General features: G+C 34.8%; 1 protein-coding gene across 1 annotated transcript in view; it reads right to left on the reverse strand.

Annotated features, from left to right (window-relative positions):
* NCAM2 (neural cell adhesion molecule 2) overlaps positions 1-17,486 on the reverse strand; it is a 184,721-nt gene that overhangs the window by 27,507 nt on the left and 139,728 nt on the right. Inside the window, exon 17 of the mRNA XM_036243644.1 lies at positions 6,615-6,795. Coding sequence (XP_036099537.1) covers positions 6,615-6,795 — 181 coding nt within the window. The remainder of the gene's footprint in view (positions 1-6,614; positions 6,796-17,486) is intronic.

Genomic DNA, 17,486 nt, shown 5'->3' on the forward strand with positions numbered 1-17,486 from the left:
TTTGCAGTACTTTTTACACATTTGCAATAAACATATCTACATAACTTATCCAAACTCGTACATCATGGAATATAATTGCAATTATAATTAGTTCTTTAATAAATAAAACATTGGCTAGGGTGCTTTAAAAACAGAACATTACTGAAAAATAGGTTAGATTCCCCAAGCACCCAAATTGGGAAACCCCTCTTTCCTAGCAGAGAAAGGAGCGAAGCAGAGGTATGCCTAGTGTGTGGACGGGCCCTCCTGCGCTCTACAGGTCTGTTGCTAGGACAGAAGAAAACACAACAGTGGATAGCAAAGAGTTTGAAAAACATAAATTAAAGGAAATACTAATAAAGGCAAGTCTAGCCTTAAATCTTGGGGACATCTGAATAGTGTCAAGAACAATAAAAAAGTTAAAAAAAATAAAAAAAAATAAAAAGGAACATTACTTTCATGCAACAAAGTAGTTTTTGATGAATGAACCTCAAAGCCCAGATCCAATAATTTGATTTACCATGTGAGTTATAGTCACTCTTATGAAAACATGTAAATATGATTGATTCCTAATTGTCCTGTATAGTAGTAAGAACTACTAGAGTTAGTTGGGAGTGAAAAACACAAAATACCCTTTAGTCATTTTAAAATGAATAAAAATGGGGAAAAGAAAGAAAAGAAAATCATTACTCATGCTACTACCTCAAACCACTTGCTTTCAAAGGTGGAATCTAGTAACACCTTCTTCTCTTCTTAATTTCACTTTCTTGAAAGTAGTAGTTTAAGTATTACTTCTCTACGAGTCTTGCAAAGTAATTGACTCTTAGGTATTCAATAAATAAGTATATATGTTGTTAGAACATCAATACTTGATTCTAGCTCAAAACACAATCCAAGCCAAGTGAACAGGGTGTAACTTTTTAAACATATGCACATTTAATTTATCCTTTACTGGGGCAATTGCAGAGAGATATTTTCACTTACTAAAAAAACAGGCTGGGCTTTTTTTTCATTAGTGCTCAATTTCAAAAGAAGAAATTCCGTTTCATGTTTATTCCCTATGAAATTTAAGATCAGTAAAAGAAAAACAGGCAGCAAAATAGGGATACACATCTAATATAGTAAAAATTATCAACTTAACAATTTAAATATTATAAATGTTCTTTAAGTTGGAAACTTACTTTTAAAAGAATAACAACAAATATAAAAGATCCACAATTCTACATAATAAAGTGACTCTTTATACAATGTATGGCATTGGACATTGAGTTATATTTGCAAAATAACCAACTGACAGTAAGATTAGATGTAGCTAATGCTTAAATTCCAAATAAAAGGGACATGATGTTTATTTAACAGGGTTGAATGAAGAAATTAAAGAAAACTGTAGAATGAAGCAATGAACTGGTACCTGGAAGAAACAATTCTTATTCAATTGCCTTCAGCGATTTTCTGACAAATTGTCTACTTCATAGGTTGACAGTTTGGGGAAGGAAAATAAGGCTAATTGTTTATGGGTAAATAGACATGCATAATCAGTGGGACCTTAGAAAAGCCTTCATTATAATTCTAGATTCGCCTTGTAAATGTGCAGGGTATAAAAGGAAATGCCGTAGGACGCAACGGTAACACTAAAACGTGCAAGACAAACTTATGGCGATCATGAAAGAAAACCCAGCAGCACTCAGCTGCCAAGACTGGCCTCCGTTTTCGCCTTTATTCGCTTCACAGCATTTATCTGTACGATGAACATTGGTTTTGAAAACAGAATAAGAATAAAATAATTAAGGAAAAAAAGAATAGAGTTAAAAACATGAACATAAAGAAGAAGGAAAAAAGTGACAGTAGGAAAGAAAAAAAAAGAGAAAATATTAATGCCAGATTTCCACAATGCCATTACCAATTATTTTGCTACAAGACAAAGAATGGTAAAAATCTTGTAGAAAACATTTCTAAATACTTGCCATACATTATAAACATAGTGGAGGCTTAATATTAATAATATTTATTTCATATAACTCAGATATTAGTTCTATCATTGATTGTTTACATGTGAACATCTTATTCTATAATGAATATACAATTTACAGGAGAAAAATCACCAGTCATTTTCCACTGTACTCCTGGTAAATTCAAACTGCTACTTTGAATATAAGCGCATCATATTCTGCAATGTTTACTGATAATTTTATGTTACTATGATTTCTTACAAGACATTAATAAAAATAATATTATTATTAATAATGAATTACCAAGAAACAAGTGAAACTTACATATTCGTACAATAAAAATCAGCAATGCGAATAGGATCAGGAAGCACTAATTTAACTGACCACAAGCACACTTTAGACATATGTCACTGTACCTCATGAAATATAATTTTAAGAAGCACAGATTATGAATATAATTTACAAACTTACTTTTTCTTTATGTGCAAACACAAAGAAATATTGTTTTGTATGTAGGATTTATATTTAGAATTGACTGAGATGTTTCACATAGTTAAAGTTTTCCTCAAGTAACTGAATTTCCATTCCACCACTGTTTTAGAATTTCTCTAATTTATATTGTGACTATAAGTTTAACCTTAAGAAAAACATTTTAGGATTTGCCCTGTACTTGAATATTCTGTTTTTTGTTCATGTTGAGTCATTCAAGGATGAAAGGGTATACCAGATTTGTGTGGAAGTAGAGTAAATAGAATAATTTTACCATTGGATCTTAGGAAAGTCTAAATGAAATCATTGGTCACCAAATCATATTGATACTGAATATTAAAATTAGACATGTCTTCAGTCACAGCAACAAGAAAAGATCAAGTAAGTGATCACCCAAAGATACTAAGGTTTTTCTTTGGTTAAAAAAAAAAAATTTAAACGTGTTTTGGTCAAAAGGAATGATGAAAATGGTCTCAAAATAAGTCTATTTCTGATAATTTTTTAAAAGACACTATATTCAAGTGACCAAGTTAGCAGTATTTTTAGTCATTAAAATGACAGAACAGATCAATAAATGCCATTTTACCAAGTCTATATATCGTTTTGTAACCATTTTTGTATGAGTTAATTTGTCATAATTATCCAATATTCTTATACTGTTTAAATAAAATAAGATGGAATTATGCTTCATCAATATTTTAAAAAGAAACATAATCCTGAATTTGCACACTATTTCTATGTAAATCAAGAAACACCTTTCAAAATAAACACATCTTTAAATAGTAAAAATGAGAAAATACTTTTAATCACAAAATACTTGTAAAATCAGAATCATATACTATGAAGAAATGTAGTATCCCCTAAGATACATATATAGAAAAGTTATTATTATGAATAAAATATATGAAGGTAAGATGAACACATTTAAAAAATAAATAGCTCTTCAGTCCAACACATAAGTGTACTCTAGATCGAGTCTATTGCTTGTAAGTTAAATATACCTGAATGCATAAAAGTAATGTTTTTTTTTAAGTTTTAAATCATTTTTTATTTTTTAATTCAGTTGCCATGTATTATTATATTAGTTTCAGGTATACATCCAGCGAATAGCCCTTACAGAACTTACTAAGCGATCATCCTGATAAATCTCTCACCCACCTGACACCGTACATAGTTATCAGAATAGTATCGACTATATTCCCTGTGCTGTACTTTACATTACATGACTATTCTGTAACAAACAAAAGAAACAGAAAAAAATCTAAATTAACTTTTAAACTCCATATCATCCCAAATTAAATAGAGACTCAATAGCTGCTAGTTTATTATAGGTAACTTATTTCAGGTATGAGCTTGAATTTACCATATTTCTTTAAATGGAATAATAAATCACATTGTACAAGAGTAACTATAATGAAATCATAGAAAGAGTATTTTTCCTTATGTTGCCAATACATAATTTTACCTATCTAGAATATTTTGGGTGTAAAGCCTCCCAAATTCACCATCATCCATCACAAACTTGATAGTTGCTCCAGGAAACCTTCCAAAGCTAAGTCAAACACTTCTCGAACTATAAAGGCATGTCTTGGCTTTCCAAGTAATAAAATAAAAAATCATTAATAAAAAATGATTTCTTACTGGTTTTAGGATTTGTTTTAAAATTTTCGTATGGTTTTTAGAACTTGGATTTCCCGGGTTGCAGGTGCGTCTCTACCCTTGTCTTGCTCACACACCTCCAGGTTCTCTTCCTGTCATGATCTTTCTAGTTCCTGAAGAGGATCCATTTCTCCCTTCTCTCACAGACTTTTCTTCCATATAAGACTTTCCCGGGAAGGTTTATCCCTCCAAGTTTCTTTGGGAAAGTCACTGTGTAAGGGAGCCTCTGCCCAGCCCCCACTCCCCCTTAGTTAGGTGGCCCTGCCAACCCCTCATGTAGCACACTGCAGCAGCATCTCTTCGCTGGAATTACTTGGTGGTGGTTCTAAACCTTGTTTACTGTCCATCTTCCCTACTAGACTGTGCAGTGTCTGAAGGCAGGGCATTCTGTGCTTTTCCGAGGTCATTCTTCTGTACTCCTCTCAGTACTGTCACAAAGTAAGACCCGATAAATAACCGGAATGAATGAACGAATGAATCTTATCACTGAGGACCAGCAGAAACTAGCTTAGAGATGAGAAACTGCAGAGCAAGAGAAATTGACAAGAGCAAAGCTGAAACTACAAACTAGAATTCTGTCCATTTTCCTTGTTACTGCCCACAGCTGATTCTCCAAAATGGAAATGAACAAACGGAAAAATGCTTTTATAGTAAATGTATCATAAAATACCTTACCTATTTTTGTGCCTTTGTATACATACCATTTATTTACCTTTCTGTCTATCCTTAATGTTGGTTTTTATGAACAATTTCTTATAAAAATAGCAAGCTCTCTGGGAGTATAAAAAAAAAATAACCTGCCTGGAATCGATATTTTTAGAGTTTGTGTTTTATCTATAAAAATGTTATTAAAATGTCGCCTTCTCCATCATAAAACATTAATTTTTATCCTGATAAAAATAATTATTTTCTCTAAATATATGATCTAAGTTAAAGATTTAGGAGGATGAAGTACACTGTTTCAATCTCCCTTTGCTGACTCAGATTAAGAATCATATTTGTATCATATTCTTGACATCTACATAGAGGATAATTGTTACAAACATACTATATTATGATCTTAGAGGCAGTTAGTGATGTTTAAAACTCACATGGGCAATGAACTCGATAGTACATTCAACCATTCTTCTTATTTATGTGTAGCATTTAGAAGGGTATTAGATTTGTCATATGACTTAAAGTAGCTCTGACCTTGAACAGATCTTTTAACCTCTCAAAATTATGTCAGTAAAATAAGGATAGCTCTTCCCTGTTAAACTCAGATTCAAGATTAAAATGAGATAATAAATGCAGAACTACTTTGTACATTTTTTAAATGCCATTATGAGATACCCATATTATTACTGATGCTCCCAACCTCCTAATTTCAAATTATAATTGGAAGCACTCATTAATTAATATTAGCAATACAAAGCCATACTATCAATTACTTTTAAGCCATAAAACCAACTGCAATTGCTTTTTAATAGAAAGATTAATTGTATAAAGCTGCTCTCAATTTTACAAAACTGATATACATATAACAAAATCATAATAATGAGATTAATATCAATTTGAAAGTATAAGAGGGTTAAGCAGCATAACTGAGCAGACAAATTTCATTTTTTTCCAGTCTCAAAAATGTTATGTAATACTGATACTCTATTATGATATGACATAATTAAGCCCTGCTCACGAATATGCTGCTGTCATCTGTCTCTAGATGTATATATAAAGAGTACATATATATTTGTACATATGAAAAAAATGGTTAGTAAATACAAAATATGATATTTAATGTTATTTATATTAAATAAATGTTAAAATACGTCCAATATGACAACTCACTAACAGAGTTAAATATGACTACAAATCAAGATGAATTCTTGCATCTTCACCTCTATTGCATTTTCTGAAAAACATTGCCATATCCCGCTGTGGACTTTGCACGGCATTAGCACGGGGGCTGAGCACCGTGACCTGACAAAGGCGCAATCCCCCGTGTGCTGTGGACACCGATGTACAGTGTCCTGCCATGTTGTGAATTTCCCTGAAATTCTAATTACATTTCTTTCTGAGCTACGTCTGTGGGTGTCTTTGCCTCACTGTAATTGAGTTTATGTTTCCAAAATCAACTTGCCTAGTCAGGCATGGAAGAGCTTGCCATTATTTTTGGCCACATCTTCCCAGAAGTGTGGGACCAGCCCCCACACGTTTGTCAGAGAAGTTGTCCCCCTCGTCAAGTTTCTGATCTCAACAGCAATGTTTCATGTCGATATTCAACAGTCACCCTGCCCTTGCACCCTTGTCCTCTGCTCATCCTCCCTCCACCACTTCAACCACTGAAGTTATCAAAATAAACTTATAAGTGACCCAGTTCACCATCACAAGAGTGATTGAGAAATCTCAAGTAGGATGTTACAACAATCATTATTACAACTTATAACTTGCACTTCTTTCTATAAAGTTGTGTTTTTAATCATCAGAAACAATCCAGAGGGGTTATAGAGATGATGTCATGTTTATTTTCAACCAGAGAAAGCGTATGGTTCTGCTTACCTTTAATAATGTTGGGCTTTGGTGGCATGCTGAACTCGTAGACTGTCGGTTCTGAATATCCCAGCCTGTTGGCAGCTGTGATCTGAACTTCATAGCCCATTGTCCACTGCAGATGCTCCAAAATAATATGATCTTTATTTCCCTGCACTTTCTTCTCTAGCCACTGGTCTTCTTTATCTTTCTGTAAAGGCAATGAATATCTATTTGTAAATACCTATAAAATAAAGTTGAGATTTTTAAAAAATTGTCTTGTGCTGGCTGGTTTGGCTCAGCAGTTAGAACACTGACGCCTGGACCAAGGAGTCATGGGTTCGATTCCTAGTCAAGGGCATGTACCTGGGTTGCAGGTTTGAGGCCCCGCCCCAGACGGGGTCACGCAGGAGGCAACCAATCTATGTGTCTCTCTTACTCACCCTCCATCCCTTCCATTCTATCTAAAATAAACAAACAAACAAATTAATTAATTAATTAAAATTATCTTGAATGGGCCTGGTGGTTTTTATTAATATCAAGAAAGGAAATTTTCTAGTCCACAGGGATAAATGGAGTTGCTATATGTGTGAAGTAATTTTTAAGACTTTTCTATAAAACTGTAGTGTTTTTATATTTGCCAAACAGTGACAATTTCATAATTACCAGATTTTTAAAAATATCACATATATAAGTTTTCTATTTTCCCACTTTGCTGATTATTAATAATCATGTGAAGAGGAAAAATTAAATATGATAGAGTATTGTTTAAGGTTTTTTTTGGGGGGGGCGTAATGATAAAATGTCTTGCAAATAAAGTTTGAATACTTTTTAAATTATCACTAGCATTTTTTATTACTATAATATTTTAGACTCAAAAAGAAACAACATACAGGAAAATTATTATCTGTTAAAGAAGCTATTAGCATAAGAAAATAAAAAATGTTATCCCATTTTAAAATTCTACACTTAAATCTTATCTGACTCTTTTCTAAAGTAAATGTTTTAAACCATATACCATTTTAATTACATTTTATTTTTTAAAAAATACTATGACTCCAGAAAAATGAATTGATATGATTTTATGAATTAAACTATCCTAAACAGGGTAAACATTCAGCTGTTCCACGTTAACCATTTAAACCAGGTAAGTTCCTTAACATCTGCCCTGTTTCTCCTTGTCTGCTACAGAGACAATGATAGCAACTGCCTCTGTCAGCCTGCATGAGGGAGCAAAGAGAAAAAGCGATTAAATTGTGTGTTCCAGGACTTAGGTCTCCTACTTAATACATCACAGCAATTTTTAAGGGGAAACTAGTTCCATAACAACTATATGGAAATGAAATAATGTTCTCTGTAGAGTCATGTACCTAATAATTTTTCACTGCAATTGCAAATCTCAATTTCCCAGAGAGGTAATTATAAACAAATTGTAGACTGGTCATAGAGATAGATAGATAGATAGATAGATAGATAGATAGATAGATAGATAGATAGACAGATTATAGATAGTTCAATCTTTTTAACCTCAGAGCTCAGTTAAGAAATACTTTATGTTGAACTAATATTTTACAATGTTTCTTGACTATAAAGTATAAATATGTTTTTTTGCATTTATGATTAAAATTGAGAACTTATTTTCTAAAATCAAATTCTGGAAGTTAAATTCATGACTGTATTAAATTGATGGTACTACAAACATAAAGTGTCCCTCAAAAGGAGACAAGAACACATTCTATCTTTGACACCATACTAGTATTCTCTTTTCCTCCTTATTTTTGGTTACATAAACATCTATCACAAAGGAAACTGGTTGGACTGTTTTTGTTATTTCGTCTAAAATGGAAGATATTAACACTCCTAATGGAGCCATGGGTTTTGGACAAGTACTTAAAGTTACCATATAAACCGGAAGCACTTCCCTTGCTTTTTGAAACTTACAAATATATGAATTTGTTAGGCTGGACGTTGTCCAGTATTTATGGTGTTATGAGGTATATGGAAAAAGCTGTTGGATAACTGAAACAGTTTGGGCCAGAGAGTTGTAACGTCCCTAAGTCACTAGTGATTAGTCAAGTAAAGAAAGGAACCTAGGTGCACTTTTGAAACACTTAGGACAGCTATGCCAAACAGCCACCATTACCCCCAAATCTCCTACCTTTAGCCGTTTCTTCATCAATTATTCTTTCAACCCTTAGAGGGTAGTGAGGTTGTTCTCGAACTATGAACACAATAGTGAATAAGACACATGCAATGACCCCGTGTTGGAATTTACTAACTAGCACAGGAGAAAGAAATGAGTTCTTTCAAATAACAGAGGGTGCTTCGGACGCATGTGACATGAAGGTCACAGAGTGCAGATGCAGGGATGTCCCCACAGGGGAAGAGATCTCACCCTTATTGAACATAACAGACTCCAGTGCTTTTCTATTTTTATTGTTCACACTATTACAGATGTCCCCCGTAGCCCCCCCTTTGTCTACCACCACCCAGCCCCTACCATCCCCTCCCCTGGAACCTCACCACACTGTTTTCTGTGTCCATGGGCTGTGCATATATGTTCTTTGGCTAATGTCTTTACTTTCTCTTATCCAGACCCTCTCACATCCCTCCCTTCTGACCTCTATCGGTCTGTTCCATGTATCCATGCCTCTGGTTCTATTTTATTCATCAGTTTATTTTGCTTATTAGATTCTGCATATAAGTGAGATCATATGGTATTTGTCTTTCTCTGACTGACTTATTTCACTTAGTGTAATAATCTCCATGTCGAGTACAGTGATATCTCGGTTCTCGAACATAATTCGTTCCAGGAGGACGGTCGAGAACCAAATTGTTCGAGAACCGAAGCAATGAAACCCAATAGGAAATAATGGAAACTGGATTAATTCGTTCCAAGCCCCAGAAAATGCCTATTTACTGGCCTAATTTGTATATAATATGTAGAAAAACATAAGTCTCAACAAGAAATAAAAGTGTACAGTATGTCTAAGGGTTAAATTCAGTGTAAAGCGTGACTCTCTCCACAAAGCGTGACTCTCTCTCTGCACTCACACTGATGACACAAACAAGGCGCGCTGGGCCGAATGAACGCCATTCGGCTCAACTCGGCTCATCTCGGAAGTTCGAGTTCCAAATATTTGTTCGGATTCCGAGACAAAAGTTTCTCGAATCTCCTGGTCGAATACCGATTTGGTCGAAAACCGAGGCGTTCGAGAACCGAGGTATCACTGTACTATTCTTCCTCTCATTCGTCTTAAACTACTAATGAAAAGAAGATGTAACTCCTTCACGGAGGTGTAGATCCAAAACTAAGCACAATGATAGACAACCTCCGAAGGGTGCACTGTCACTGGGAGGGGTAAAAACAGAGACTGCACAGCCTCATCAAGTAAATGTTTAAAAATCTTTATAGCCATTGACCGAAAATATAAAGCTTTAAAAAAATAATCTCCATCCAAAAGTCATTTTAGATGATATGTTATATTTCATTATATAGACATAAAAACATATAGCATGTATCTAGACACAAAAATACATCTAGCATGTCATTCTTTGCTGTTATACATTGTGTATACACACAGACACAGGAAAACGGAAGGGTTAGGTAAGGACAGGGGCTACAAAAAAGAGGCAGAGAGTGACCACGGAAGACTTCCCTCTCCCCAGTAATTCAGTAAGCTCTATGCAACTCTGAAGTTCTTGGAGACAGGGAATATTTTTGTGGAAGTCCAGAGTTGAGTTTTGCTTTGGATCTGAATGGAGAAGTGGGTGAGAGAGCCCCAAACAAGCCAACACTGGAGATCTGGGTTACCCCAGGATACAACAGATTCTTCAGCGGGACGGATAGGCTTCCTCTCCTACAGGGGATCCTCCAAAAATACTGTTTCTGAGAACTGATCATTTGAGGCAAACTTCCTGGCAGGCACAAGACATGCAGAAGGTCTCTTCTGAATAAGCAATCATGTAACTCTTCATTGTTGAAGCTCATAGCATGATAAATGAAAAGCCCCTCCATCATTTTAGATAGTTGAACTGATGGCGTAAGGAACCAAAAAGAGTTCTAATATTTTCCCCTATTTAAATCAATTTTCTTTCCCATTCAACATTAGACAAGGAAGCTTTTTAATGCCCTAATTGCTATTCCTAGGGAATTGGGGAAAAATTAAAGTGGGTGTTACCGAATACTCCCCTAGGCATCAAAATCTCAATTATGCCATTTGTAGAGTGCCTAATTTACAGAATTTAAATGCCTAGAGAACAATTCAAGACAATCTAGTTGCAAAATGTTCCCCTAGGTATCTTAATGAGATGATTTGCTGAATAGGGCTATTATTAATAAGCCAATTAAATGTTGAAGGGCACCAACGGAAAGAGAAACGGTCACTTGACTTAGATATAGATTATCTTAAACAATCCATTTTGTCAGAAAATAGAGGGCACGGCCATATGACAGTAAAGGGTACTCAATGTTTTTTTCTAAAAACAAAATATCAGCATATAGGAAAAGTTTTGCTCTCATTTGGATAGAGAGTGAGCAGAGGAAAAATGCAAGAGGTCCTGGTGTTTATTTATAAGGAGTCCTTGACTGCTTTTATTGCACTAACGTTTTGTCCCCCACCCCCCCAAAGCATTATGGAACAAATGGTCAGTATCATTTTAAATGACAAGTGAATTGTTGTTAAAAAAGAGAACAGTAGAGGAGGTGAGCTCATACGACTAGATGAATGTCAATTTTCATGTGACTCTCCTGTGTTATGATTTAAGAATTTGGTTGTCCAGCCGGTGTTGCTCAGTGGTAGAGCGTCGACCCATGCACCAAGAGGTCACCGGTTTGATTTCCGGTCAGGACACATGCTCGGGTTGTGGGCCCGATCCCTGGTGGGGGGCGTGCAGGAGGTGGCCAATCGATGTTCTCTCTCATCGATGTTTCTATTTCTCTCCCTCTCACTCCTCTCTTTCTAAAATCAATAAAGAAACAAACAAACAAAAAATTTGTTTCCAAGGACCAAAGTTCCTGGTCCCTGGATTTCCTAGTTCAGCTAGTCACTACTGGTGTGACCTTACCGAAGACCATTCATTATATTTATAATTGTATAACATAGACTAATTTATTTATTCATTGACTCATTAATGCAATTATTCATTCAGAGAACCAAGAGTTTATTTTATAGTACCCACACAGGATGAATAAAACTCATCTTCTTCGCTTGCAGCAAAGAAAAATTACCAAAATGCTTAGGATTCTTTAATGGCCAAAGCCATTCAGTGTTTGAAAACATTTCAACACTTAAACTGATGGCTTTAAATACATTTCAATGTACACATCTAAACATAGTTAGAAAATAACTTCTTTCAACAACAAAAGCTCAAGTTTACTTATTCATTATTTTGATATCCTTTTCCAAATTACCTTCTCTTTTCCCATGGCCATTAAATACAATCTCCCCAACTCCCAATAGCTTTAGAAGGTCAATTAAGACACAGAGTCACCTGCTACAGCTCCGTTGCTAGTCCCTAAAGTACATTCCTCATAACTGATTTTAAGATACCAATTTTCTTTTAGTCCTTCTCAGCTCCGGAAACTTATTTATTGTGTCAACATTAAGCGATAGTTATGATCCCATAGTGATAATCAAATTAGAGAGAAAACAATGAAACACTTGTGGAAGCATGTTAAAAACTATTTACTAAATTACCTTGCATTATACTGACACTATACTACAAAGTGGATGTAAAATATTCTGTATGTAAAATACCTTATCTTTCCATATACATTATAATAAAGTAATAAGTTTGTCTTTATTCTCCACATACACAGTTTAATCGTACTGACTTACTGTTAGAGATGTTAATTTTCACAAAGGGTCTACAGAGACAACTAATTCTGCTTTTATATTACTCCAGTTCTGTTGTAATAAATTCTGTCTTCTTAATAGGTTCTGAACAAAGTCGTGTGCTCCATCTATTACAGGATAACATAGAATATGTGTTTCCAGGGTTGTGATCTATAGGAAATTAGACCTTCTCCATATTAGGATACGATTAGTCTTGTCCTTTTCCCAGTGAAATGCAGGTTTAAATAGTTTAATTCAGTGTCTGCCAGAAATCAACACTTATATTAAGGAATATATCGTCTCACCTGTGTCCTTTTGAGATGATAAAACATACAGTCCTATGCACAGATATTGTCAAAGCAATCAAATGAAAATCATAAAGGTGTTTCCCTACCTATTTTCTTTCCTCTATGGATTTACATCCAATTTAAAAATGTGTTGCATATAGCTGAAAAACCGTTTTGAATTATTCAGCTGTACTTTTACTCCACTGTGAAATTCATGTGGTTGGAGAAACTAATAAAGTGGCTTCGAGTCACACAAAAAGAACAGATGGTTAAGAATCTTTTCAAAACAGTAGTTATTATTTTAATATAAGTGCAAATATCAAGGCTAATGCCACTGTACATATTTAGCCACCAAACATTCCTGAACATGTAAGTTTTTCAATGTGAAGAAGTAATACATTGAGAAAGAAAATTCAGAGAAAATTATTTTTCCCCCAAGATCATTAATATAGATTATATTAAATTACAGAATATCCAGTTGGACCTGCAGGGCACAATGTTTGGAGGATGAAGGAGGTAGAGAAGGGAGGGGTTAAAAAAAAGGAACTGTGATGGGGATTATTTCAGTGTGTTGGAGTAGAAGGCACACCATTAAATGACATGGTAAAGATAAAGCGAATCAGAATGACTGTATTTGGAGGCACAGAAGCTAGGTAGTTGAGGTGAGACAGGAGAGTAGTTGAGGGGTGAACACAGTCTCCACAGGCAGATTTCAATTCAGCCCTCACTGCTGCAAAACTGTGTCTAGACTATAATGTCTTACACTCTGATATCTATTCCCCAAATGCATCAAATCACACAAGTTCTGTAAGGTTCTGTTTGCCCATTAAAATGTGAAAAAAATATCACTTTATGTTTAAAATCTGTTTTTATTATTTTTTTAGAGAGAGGATGGGAGAGAGAGAGACAGTGATGTGAGAACATCCATCAACTGCCTCTTGTGCGCCCCCTACTGTGGATAAAGCTCAAAGCCCCGGCAGGTGCCCTGACCAGGATTCAAACCAGGATCTCTCAGTCCGTGGGACGATGCTCAATCCACTGGCCACACTAGCCGGGCATATCACTTCATGTTTAATCATAAAGTCTTTTTTAGTCTCCAGGAATGAGAAACGACTTCTTTGCAGTACTAAGGGGAATGAGAAATTATTTTCACAAATCTTGCCATAAATGTGTGAAAATCTACTATTAAATCAGTGTTCCCTTAGCATAATACCCACTAGATCTATCAATATTGTTGCAAATGATAAGAGTCATTCCTTTTATGGCTGAGTAGTATTCCATTGTATATATGCAACACATCTCTTTATCCGATTATCTCTTTATGGACACGGGCTGCTTCCATATCTTGGCTACTGTAAATCTTGCTGCAATGAACATAGGGGTGCATCTATCTTTTTAAATTAGTGTTTTGCATTTCTTAAGATAAATACCCAGAAGTGAAGTCACTGGGTCATAGACAGTTCCATTTTTAACTTTTTGAGGAAACTCCACTTTGTTTTCCCTAGTGACTGCACCAGTCTGCATTCCCACCAACAGTGTACAAGGGTTCCCTTTTCTCCACATACTCATCAACACTTGTTTGTTGATTTATTGATGATAGCCATTCTGACAGGCACGAGGTGACATCTCACTGTGGTTTTAATTTGCATTTGTCTGATTATAAGTGATGCTGAACATCTTTTAGTATATATTTTGGCCATATGTATGTCCTCTTTGGAGGAATGTCTATTCAGGTTCTCTGCGTATTTTTTAATCATTTTTTTTTTGTGTTAACTTATATGAGTTCCATGTATATTTTGGATATTAACTCTTATTGGATGTATCATTCGTGAATATCTTCTATTCAAAAGGATGTGTTTTCATTTTCTTGATGGTTTCCTTTGCTGTGAAAAATTTTGTAGTTTGATGTGGTTCCATTTATTTTTTTCTTTACTCCCCTCGCCTGAGAAGTCATATCCAAAAAATATTGCTAAGAGTGATGTCAAAGAATTTATTGCCTATGTTTTCGTCTAAGAATTGTATGGTTTCAGGTGTTACATTTAGGTCTGTAATCCATTTTGAGTTTGTAAGGTATATAAGTGAAACAGCTATGTTTTATATCTGAAACTAATATAAAATTGTATTCTAACTGTAATTTTATAATATATTAATTTTAAAAGTTCAAAATAATAGTTTATTTAAAACATTGATGTGGAAAAAAAAGTGTTTCCTATGAAAATTCTAGTAACTCTAGGAGTAGTGTCATAGAAATTGATTGTCAGTCAATTATAGTTATGTTTGAAAAATACAGCCAATCATTTTCATCATGGTAAACCAAACTTGCTGACACTTTGACCTTGAAATTTCATCCTCCAGAACTGTGAGAAAATAGATTTCTGCTGCTTAAGCCACCCAGTCTGTGACATCCTGTTACGACAGCCCTAGTGGACTAAGATAGTCATTAAGATAATAAAGATAATTACATTAATAATTGCAGTAAACTCCTGACCCAACTCCCAAGTATAACCTTTCATTTCAGTTGTGATCATGAGACATAATTCTATTCAATTAGACGTAATTTAATTCTGCGTGGCAAGGTTTTCATAAAACCCATACTGTATTGCTGAACGAAAGGACAAATTCAGTTTAAACAAGCTGCTGTCGCTTTTGTCCTTTGCAGTTCCCTCGCATTCCGAACGTGGCTCTTAGGAACACAAGGTAGTGTGGACGAGGACAAAAGCCAACATGCTGAGAATAAGAGGACATAAAGAAAAATTATGTGGATGCCCGATTATATTGCTGAGATGTTTCCCTAACCTTGGATTGTCTAACACATAAATTTATTTAATGTGAAGAAAAAAAATTCTCAGTCTCAACCCTGCTAATCATGTTTTGTGTTACCTGAAGTCCAAAAATACAAAAATTATTTCCTAATAGATAAACAGTTGATATATGGTTTTAAAAATAAAGTCAGTGTAAAAATTATTGATCACTTTCTCCAAATAAGATATTGATGGCTTTGAGAAGATTTGCGATGCTATCTCTTAAATTTTATTAAATATTCAGAGAAAGATGCACGTTGTGGGCAGGTACGTTCTTGTTCATTTCTGAACGTTACTTTTGGATAACTGCAAATAGAAACATAGCTGAAAAATGTCATGGCATTCCTAAAATATACATACAGACTTTACCAATAAAAGCCCCTATTAAAAGGGATGAAGAAAATATAAAATCAGAAATAATATATATTTGCTACCATCAATTAAACTCAGTGACTTCGGTTGAGCTCTATATAATATCTGTGTTATTTCTAACACTAACTCTTAGAAAGGAGAGGTCAAGCATACACGTTAGCTTTGGGTAGAAGTTATCAATAAAGAGAATATATTGGAAGTAGGTTTAATAGCCATTGCATTTCAGTTCCCCATGGGATTCCACTGGGGTTGCATGCACATATGACCAGCCCCCTGGAGCCTGACCCATACATGCTCTGGGTGCACCTGTAGGCATGGAGGGGAAGATCTGTTTTCCCAGTTCAATTCATAAATTTGGCTCAGGACTGTGTTCCTTAAAGAAAGATTCTCCCCCTCCAAAGAGGTTCCTAAAGGGCAAATAAGAATGGCCAAGCAACGTGCATGAGCAGCACACACTACCAGATGCACAGAGACCAGTGAGCCCTGCAGAGTGGTTTGGGGGAAGACTCATGTGACCTCCATGGCAGAGTCCCCAAAAGACATAATGCTGCTCATTATTGCTGGCCACACCCAAGACAAAGAGGGGTTCTGCAAAAGGGTATTCATCATAAATTTAAGAGACCAAATTGAGGTCTAAAATTAATTTTTAAAGCATGCTATTTGAAATCAAATTCTTCTTTTCATTCCCCTTCAAAATGTGCATGTTTGAATTTCGAAGTAGCCATATTATCATTTAGATAATCCTGAATTTGTGGGAAAATATTTAAAGTTCATCTACATACTGTTAAGAAACAATTCTTTAAATGTCATTTGCTAAAATAGAATACACTTGGCAACTGTTAGTAAAGGTTCAGTCAACACATATTTGAAGTAGTCACTGTATTATGAGGATAATTATAAACAGTAAATACATCTTACAAAACTTAATTTCCATCTTTCATTTTTAACGTATTCCTCAGTAGACACAAACCCAGTGGTACTTATGGTAAGACTGTCAGGAGAAATCACTTTGGCGGCCTTTGGATTCATTTTCATCTAAAGGCAAAGAGGCAAAGCCCATCGGCCACTCCATCACGTGGCTGTCAGTGGACATCTTCAGCCCTTAGACATAAAAAGTTCCTAGGCAGCTCTTAGCTCTCTGAAGCCTCAGATTAGCTTGGGCTATTTAAACTTAAAATCAAAACAAAACAAAAACTTTTACTTCCTCAAGTTCAATGTGGTCATTCTTTGTTAAATTCTGATTGAAATAATTTACTTAAGGTGTGATTTGTGGTTTGCTAATAATCTTACCTACAATAACTAGAACTGAGAAGAGAGTTTAACTACAGTTACCAAAGCCAACTGGAACGCAGGGTGAAAATATTGTGCTAACTTGTCAGAAAACAGGAAAAATGGTGTCTCAACTAAAAAATCTGTACAAATCACAAGATGAAAGTCATGGGATTATTTTGATGACTTATGTTTAGATTTTAACAAGAACTAGCAAACATATTTATAATTTATAATGATGAACATTAGCAATGGAAAATTATCATTTAAATTCCTATGAGTGCCATTTTTATCAATTATTTAATAGGCATTCACTCCTGCTAAGTCTATGAACTC

This window comes from Molossus molossus, unplaced genomic scaffold, assembly GCF_014108415.1.
Source record: "Molossus molossus isolate mMolMol1 unplaced genomic scaffold, mMolMol1.p scaffold_m16_p_5, whole genome shotgun sequence".
Lineage (NCBI taxonomy): Eukaryota > Metazoa > Chordata > Mammalia > Chiroptera > Molossidae > Molossus > Molossus molossus.